This window comes from Chinchilla lanigera, unplaced genomic scaffold, assembly GCF_000276665.1.
Source record: "Chinchilla lanigera isolate Chin_1 unplaced genomic scaffold, ChiLan1.0 scaffold00175, whole genome shotgun sequence".
Classification (NCBI taxonomy): Eukaryota; Metazoa; Chordata; class Mammalia; order Rodentia; family Chinchillidae; genus Chinchilla; species Chinchilla lanigera.
Window position 1 is genome coordinate 482,486 of NW_004955576.1, and position 9,060 is coordinate 491,545.

Consider the following 9,060-nt stretch of genomic DNA (forward strand, 5'->3'; position numbering starts at 1 on the left):
ACCCTGCTATATCCTTCAGAATGGTAGAAATCATTGGCTAGGATTTGGATTACTACATTATCTACTTGGTATCTGTAGTAAACGTCCTGAGGTTTTGAGAAAGGGCTATGCACTACCACCAAAATGAAACTCACGGAGTTCAAAAGCAGTGTCTGTACATCTCGGACATAAGTGCACATCAGCACACCTTAAATGACTTATTATTCTGCCATCTGCACATACCTGCCTACGCCTCTTGAACCAACAACCTTTGAGGATGTAACTCGCCTATAGAGTAATTAAATTTATACATTTCTATGCAGTTTCCCCAAGTCACTTTCTTAATCTGTATTCTAGGAATAATAATAGAGCTTTGTATTCATTGTTGTTATTTTGTTATGTTTTTCTCTTTAAAATAAAAAAAAAAAACATAGGAAAGAGATGAAAATACAGACTACTAAACAAGTTACCACACAGATATTTCATTTTGAAGAAGAGAAGATAGAAGGCATAAATCCAAGAAAAACAGAGAAAGGAAAGCATCTTATTTTAGAGATATTAACATTCTATACTTTTTACTGTATGTCTCATGATGTGGATACATTTTGAAACTTAATTCATCCATCACTCTAGAAGCAGAAATTTTATAACTGACAATAAAGAGACTATTTCCTAGGAGAAATAAAATACTATGTACTTTTTTAAATGCACAGAAATTACATTAATACTTACAGTAAATGACTTCAAATTTTTGCAGATCCTCCAATTCACACAAATCTCAAAAGCTCACCTTTATCATCTCTCTCAATTCATCTTGGACTAAAATATCAAAATCCCTCATTGGGGGCTGGGGATTTAGCTCAGCGGCAAAAGCGCCTGCCTGGCAAGCGCAAAGTCATGAGTTTGGTTCCCGGTACCGGAGCAAAACAAAAACAAAAACAAAAACAAAAACAAAAACAAAAATCCCTCATTGGTGGTCAGTATATCTTCCTAAATATGAGTGAAAAGTAAAATAAAGTTTGCTGTATGGAGTTATGGGGGTAATCTTGATGATGGAACTAGAGTTGAACAAAGAAAGGAGAATATCTGATTAAATGCGTTCATGACAGTTTCCAACGTTGAAAACTGACGTCTGATCTTGCCCTTGACACAGACTGCCCTTTGCTGGTGAGGTGTGCTTGCTGTCCTGCTCACCACCGTGGACCTCAAGGGGAAAGTTATGTGCAGCGATGCAGGGGGTTGTTGGCATCATGGACTGTCTTGTGTAGGTTACTAGAAAAAAATATTAGCTAATATCAAAAGATTTTGCATGTAGGTGTGGAAGAGGCATTATTATTTATCTGTAAAGGAGTCACACAGGGTTTAATAAAGTGACTCAGTGATCTTCAAATGGTGGATTCTCCTAGCCAATAATAATGGCTAGGGACCAAATATCTAATATTATTGACTAGGGACAAAATATCTAATATTATCAGCAAAGTGTGAAGACCCATCTTTCTTCCTAGTCACCTTCCTTTCTTCTAAAGACATTTGTCAAAAGCAGAAGTTTTGCAGTGTATTATTGGAGGTCATGGAGGCACAGGTAGGGTGCTATCAGTATTTTCTGCATAGAGAACAGGGTCCTAGTAAGCACGGTCCAACTCGCAGGACAGACCGCAGAACAAGAAAATATCTAGCAAAAAAGCCACAATGCTGAGTTTGAGCTACTTTGGGCCTAACAGCCAATATGTGCTATTTATTTGAATTCCAGAAGGTCAAAAATAACATTTTATTGTTCCCTGATCTATTACATGTTTTCACCAACTTGAATGAACCTAATGAAACTTTCAAGTCTGAAGCCATGTTGCAGGAATAATGGCCAAGGTGCATTTTATGCTGCTTTCTTAGTGTTATTCAAGCCAATGACTTTAAAAATGAAAAGCAAGCTAAAAGCAAGTTTTTTGAAAAGGTAAATTTTTAACCTCCTGACAAATGGCTTTTAGTTGGGGTGAGGAAGGGCACCGCTTTCCTGCTCATGCACCCAGGGGCCAGTCCATGGGCATTCCTCACTGACTGCACAGCAGATATCTGAAAGATGGGAAAGACTTTGCAGTGAACAGGTGAATTGAGGAGATTTAACTAAATGAAAGTCATCTCAGAGGAACAAAATCCCAAATTAATAGACTGTAGAAACCACCAGATTCTTGACATTTTTGTTCAGTGATTTTCAGAATGGAGTTTATAATTTGAAAACATAGCCTAACTGCTTTGACCTCCTTATCCACTTTGGATGAAAATGAACAGTGCCGCTCTTCTCAAGTACAGCAGTAACCTGTGCAGGCTCTGTGGCCCATGGCTGCTGATGTGGCCCCTGCTGCACAGGTGCGGACTGAGACCCAGAGGTGTGCACGGTGTGAGGACTGAAGAGCAAGGCCATGGTGTGGGTGTGTTGCCTCCTGCACCTTCTAGTGATAGGACTTGGGGAAAATCATTTAACTTTCCTAAGCTTCAGTTTCAATATAGCTAATGACTGTTACAAAGCCTTAATCAGTCTGCCCAGCTTATCCTAAAGTTTAAAGTTAGAAAAATATCTAATATTATTGGCAAAGTGTGGAGCAACTGCATGAAGTGATTATGGTGAGTCAGCCGATTCAGGCCATGGCATCATTTTTATGATAGGATTCTCCTCATAACCAATATCACTAATCAAGTAGTCCTATGTTTATTTTTTATCAAGTATGAAGGGGAAACATACAGATAAAATGTGGTCTTCCCATTTACACGTTTCAGATGCTCGTATCTATGAATAAATTTAAAAAGTACAGTTTCCTGGAGAATCTTACTGTTGATCAGCTGCAGACATTTCCAGTACACTAAATTATTTAAGTCCATGCGTTAAAAGTCTGGAATCACATTTAATTTAATTTCCAACTATTTATATGGTACAGAGGTATGTGCAGGGGTACTGTGAAAATGCAGGAATCATCCACCTCTATCTGTGAAAATGTAGCTCACCTACAGGGGCACAGTGGAAGGTGTTGGTTCTTTCTTACCTGAGCTCTTACAGCACCAAATTGTGCCTTGGAGGCAGTGGACATACACAAGGCTTACCTGGGCAGGATGGCTTGTGATAACCTCACCAATTAAATCATTCCAGATGCTTCTGGTTTTGTTGAAACAGGGTCCCTCCTTCTGCTGGTCACGTTCATGTCAACCCTGCTCCTGTGCCAGAATGTGGACTCCCATCCCACCTGTCTGGAAGGTGCTAGATGCCAGGAGATCCTCCAGGACCTGTACGATATTGCAACCTATATATCTCACATCAGATACATTCATGCTTCAGAAGTGTTGAGGGAATTTGTAAGTACCTCACCTTTTCTATCTTCCCAAATGGACTAATTGGTAGTATGATTGGCCTACATTACAACATAAACTAGAAGAAATAAGCAATCACATGTCTAATAACACATACTAACATTTAAAAATATTGGACCATAATCATGGAAGAAGGAGGAAGGAAAATTTTATGAAATCTCAGATTTTAAAAGAATTAATGATTTTTTAAAAATCCAATACAACCTATAACTTCTAAGTTTTTATCCTTCTGACGTATAGCTTTTAACTGGGGTGAGGAAGGACACCACTTTCCTGCTCACTCACTGAGGGGCCAGTCCATGGGTGTTCCTCACTGAGTGCACAGCTGATATCTGAAAGATGAGAAAGACTGCAGTGAGCGGGTGGATTGAGCAGATTTAACTAAATGAAAGTCATCTCACAGGAATAAAATTCCAAATTAATAGAGTTTAGAAACCTCCAGATTCTTGAAATCTTTGTTCAGTGATTTTCAGAATGGACTTTATAATTTGAAAAAATAGGCTAACTCGTAAGAGGACAAAGTTCACGTCTTCCATAGGTACTTTGAACGTCATCTGTCCTCTCATACATAGCAGGCAGCCAACTAGGAACAACTTAGAACAGCCAAGTTCCCCCATAGACAGTGAGGCCCAGGGTTACAACACACACTCTCCACACAGCTCTTTGTGTTCACATCTGTTCTTATCATTTCTCCAATTCCCAATGGCCATCTTGTGTCTTCCAAAACATCCGGTGCCTTTAAATTTTCACAGCTTTGACTTAATACTACTCACTGTAATTATCTTGGTTTTCACCTTAATCTAATATTTACAATTTCTTATGGTGTTTTGCTACTCTTTATCCTGTATCTTGTCACAACAAAAATTTTGCGTTTTGAATTTATGACAAAAGCGATGATGCTCATGTTTATGAATTAAGAGGTAGTTGATACACACAATTATTAATCATTATTTAAGGAAGAATTTCACTTTCTTCCCTAAAGAAAGAGATTAAATAGAGAGATACATGTGCATATGCAGGGTGCTTGTAAGTCAAATACTAGAGAAAGTGATAATTAAAGTACTTACAGCTTTGTAGTTCATACTACTTTCAGAGTGAGCATTTCAAGAAAGGGTGGGACAAGAAAGGCATAAGAAAGAAGATATGGAGAGTTTAAAAATGTGTAAAACAGTGAGATTTCAGTGCTACTGTGAAATGCCAGGTTAGAAAGTTACTTGCAAAATTCTGTAGATTCAGTTTTTCTGTATCTCTCACATTTAAAAAAAAATACACTTCCACCAAATGTATTCCTATTTTAGTAAAGGATTCATGTTTTCAATTCACAAAACCATACTACTGAAATTTTCTTCATCATTTTCACATGAAACAGTATTCTGAGCACTCCTTCTTCATGCCAGCCGTAAAAAGGTGCCACACAGCTGATATCCCAGCTCCAGCTGTGAAGGAAGAGGCCAGGCTGATGCAAGTGAGTCCTTAGGCCAGCTCCAGGGGAGCGGCTGAAGCGCTGCACTGGCTTTGTCATCCCCCAGAATCGACGAGCCTCTGCGATCAGTGGCTAACAGCCATTACACCGGCAGAGAGAAAGGGAGGAAGAGTAGTATGCAGCCAAAGAAAAGGAGCACTAAGTAGTTTGTAAACTGTACCCCAGAATCAAAGTTAAGTAAAGATTGTACTGGAACCAGAACTTGACCGTGCAGATCATGTTACTTTCAAGAATTCCTTGTGCCTGGGGTTGAATGTATTATGCCCTATGAAGTCTGAACTGAACTAGATATTCCAGTACATATGTAAGATGTGCCTGTTCATGGTTTCTGACTGCAAGTTACCTGGGCCTCCTGCTCTTGTGGTGTTTACATTGCCTGCCCCTGTCTGATCTGCGCCATCTCTCCTGCACTTTCAGCTCTCTGCTTTGGTTCTGCCTGTGCTTCTCACACGCGACTTCTTCACCCTGCCCTCAATGCTTTCCTCCTCCTCCATGTCACAACTGAAAGTCTCCCCGCGGTGCTGTCCTGTTCTGTATGGAGTCTCGGTTCTCACAATTGCAACTCTGCACTCTGTCCTGATGAAACAAACTCTCCACATTCAGCCCTGTCATTTATCTCAGCTGTACCATTTTATAGTTAATACCTGTCTCTCAAGAATCCCTCAGAAGGAGAAACTCTTAGCACTATTTTAAATTAATTGAGAGTATTTCATAGGAAACAACATTTACTGATATCGATTTGAACTCTCATTAGAAAAAAGTATTTATTTCCATGGTCATTTTCTTTGTTTAACTGCAACACAGTGTGGGCCAAATGTTTAACTATATATTTTTTAGAAATTCTATCATCTACACAAAAAATTTTACATGCACACCAGAATAGCAAATTCATGTGTTACTTCCTCCTCCCTGAGCCAAAGTCTCCTACAACTCACTTAGCTGTGTCTTGCCTATAATTTGCGGGGAATTGCTCCAAAATGGCTGCATAGCCAAAGGACCTTATTAACGTGGTGATTCACTACCTGCTCTCCTGGAGAGAACCCTTACTGCACCTGGGCCTGGAAGCACACTGCCTGCCAAAATTCCATTCTTTCCTCTCAAGCAAAAACAGGGTTATTTCATTAAAACACCAACAACTTCAATCATTCACACGTCAAGTAGCCCGGTGAGTAGTCTTTTGATGCTTCCGTGCATTTCTAGTGATGAATTTCCTTCCATGTGAGAATGTTTGGAAGTACCTTGCATGTCTGGAGCCACATCTAGGTGAAATGCTCCATCTTCTTGTCCACCATGAAACAGTTGAACAGCCTCAGCCAGCCACAGTGTGGTTTCTAAAGTAAAGGAGTGTGAGGGATTAAGTAAGGGAAGTGACAGGGGTCATCTTCTCTGCACTGTCTCAAAGTCCCCAAGGATGTGCCCCTTCATAAAGTCAGAGGGTAATCATTTTGAAGGAAAGAAAATCAGAGCAGAATAACTGCAAAAGAATATTTCTTCAAGAACCTCAGGACAATCTCACAGGACTTTGGGTCATGTTCTTTCACTGTTCTCCTCAGAGCAGAGGATCACTGGGAGAGAAGAAAAATAATCAAAACATATGATGATCATATGAGGATTCCTCCTCCACACCCCAAGAGAGTAGACTGAGGGAACCCCATCATCAGCACTGCCCCACAGACACTAGCTGTTAGAGCATCAAAAAAGAAGAGCTAATTGTATTATTGAATTTTTCTTACATTACATTTTGAAGAAATTCATCTTATGTTTCAGTTTTCTTTCTGTTCCCAAATGATTGTTTATGTTACCACATTTAAACTTCAGAAATAATTTGTCACACTTAGACTGAATTGCTGTTTTCAATATGTATCTCCATTCCTCTTGGAAAAGTCTAACATTAGCGAAAGAACACCTAAGCACCCTTTTAAAGTTCTCTGAAACAATGTATTACATGAAGATATATGATTCTAGAAGTACTAAGAGAAGCACTTGTATATTTATGTTTTTCCTAAGTACCTGTTGTCTCACGATGCTTTTATATAAAAATCTTATGTAACACAAGAAAAAAAGATTGTATTAACTCTGGAACATAGGAAAGAAACACCAAAATTTCAAGTTATTTTCGTTTTTACTTTGAGCACACTTCCTGAGGTAATTAATTTGTTCTAAAATTCATTGTTTTATGTCCCTTTCACCAAAATCTTTTATATTATGATGAATAACTTGTTACTTTTGCAGGAACGCTTTGGTTCAAGTCCTAAAAGAAAAAAAAATGTAAAAGTAGCTAAAATATAAAGACACATGATTCAAATTTCATTAGAAAATATTCTCAATGTTTAGGAGAAAGTTCAGCAGACCAGAGTCTACATTTATCCCAGATGTGCACCCCGTAGCTCTGGAAATGAGCTGACCTCCTCAGAGGCAGCACAGTGTTACTGTGGCTCTGGGATCTGAGGGTCTCCCAGCTCCCACAGGCTGATGGAGGGCACAGGGACCCTCTGATCTCTCTTCACTGTGCAGTGCTTTGCTGAGCACAGTCTCTCCCCATCCCCCAGCAGTCTTCACCATGGTCAACAACTGCCAGGACCCTCTTTACACACATTTTTCCCCAAGAACTCCCACTGCAGGGAGCTCAGAGGAAACCAGCTGCTTCTCATTGGGAAGGGACTTTTCCTACGTGGAATGAGAGACTTTGACGTTTTTTGTCAGTCATGACTCAACTGTCAGCACCTTTAAGCTCTAATCGCAAAGTTCAACCTTTCCAGGATCTCAGTGCTGTCACATTATGCAGAACAGATCCTGTTCAATGCATCAAAAATTAAATGCTGAGCTATCAGCAGAAGTGAAATACAAGGCAAGTGCCAGCAACACGTGTCAAGAAAAGCAAAAGTTCCTTAAGTGCAAGAATGGAACTGCAGCGGCAAACAGAAACACCAGAAACATCACCCAGGACTTGGAGGCAGATTTGTTTAATTTCAGGTGGTAACAACAAGGAATCAAGGGAGGGAGGGTTTATGGGGTCTACAAGGAAGAAGCAGAGCACTTGGCTGTCTTTGATTGGTTCTTACGATACGCATCATAGTGACCAGCTCTGTGTCACAGCAACCAGCCATTTCTAAGAAACAGGAGTAACAGGAACTCTAACAAGAACTGTTACCTAGGTAACTGACAGCAACTGAAGTTTGCTGGCTGGGAGGGTCAATTTAGGCTACAGCAGGAACCTCTGCATTGTGCCTTAGTCAAATCCACATCTATACTCAAGTGCCAACCTCCTGGATCTCAAGCTGTCTGCTTTCCAGGAACACTAATCCCCTGTGATCACTTTCATGTCAGAAAAAATGATACATATGTTGTGTGTGTAGCTTTAGATACGAATAGGTTTATGAGGTGCTGGAGAAGATGAATGACAACTTACAATTGGGGAAAGTTTAAAAGTTCCATTATTATCCGTTTCAATTTAATAATTAAAGAGGCAAGGATAGAGAAATATTAATAATGTCATTAAAAGCGACCTTCTTTCTGGTCTCTAGACCGATGTTGAAGTCCTAGACAAGGTGGACTTCTCTTTGTGGTTGGAGAAGGAATCCCCGCAGTCACCTGATGAGAAAACTCACCTGTTCACTGTTTGTAACACGCTCCACTGCTTTGTCATTGATGCACGAAAGACTGACTTTCTTCTCTTGTTCCTGCAGTGCCAAGCTGCTGAGGAAGACACCTGGTAGTTCCATATGCATTGGTTTTGTTTCTGAAAACTTTTCTAATGATGCATCATTTGGAATGGTTATTTTGTATTTATATAGTCTTAAGGCATGATTGTCTTTGAAGGATGGATGTCTCTTCCTGTTTTTAAAAATTTTTTCTTTATTTTTGTTTTTGTTTTTCTTCCAGAACCAGGAATAAAACTCAGGACCTTGCACTTGCTAGGCAGGTGCTCTGCCACTGAGCTAAATCCCCAGCCCCAAGATGTCTCCTCTTAGAAAATAAAAAAAAAAAAATAGTAATTTTATTGGCATTGTCATAATATTCAAAGGCAACTAGTGTGTTTCTTTGCTCCATTTAACAGAAAACCAAAAACATCATATGGATAAAGGATAGTTAATGCTTAAATTTTTTGACCAATTTTGCATGCTTATATCTGATAGTCTGAACAGTTAATTGAACAATATGCAACATAACAACCACTGAAGAATTCCTACTATGTTGTTTAGTTACACTCAGTATCATTTCTAGTGTTTATTATTATTATTTTT

At 39.3% G+C, this 9,060-nt stretch overlaps 1 protein-coding gene across 1 annotated transcript in view; it reads left to right on the forward strand.

The window, feature by feature from the left end:
- Positions 1-8,532, forward strand: part of LOC102009234 (prolactin-like) — a 55,649-nt gene extending 47,117 nt beyond the window's left edge. The window contains exon 5 of the mRNA XM_005413946.1: positions 8,341-8,532. Coding sequence (XP_005414003.1) covers positions 8,341-8,532 — 192 coding nt within the window. The remainder of the gene's footprint in view (positions 1-8,340) is intronic.
- The last annotated feature ends 528 nt before the right edge of the window (positions 8,533-9,060 follow it).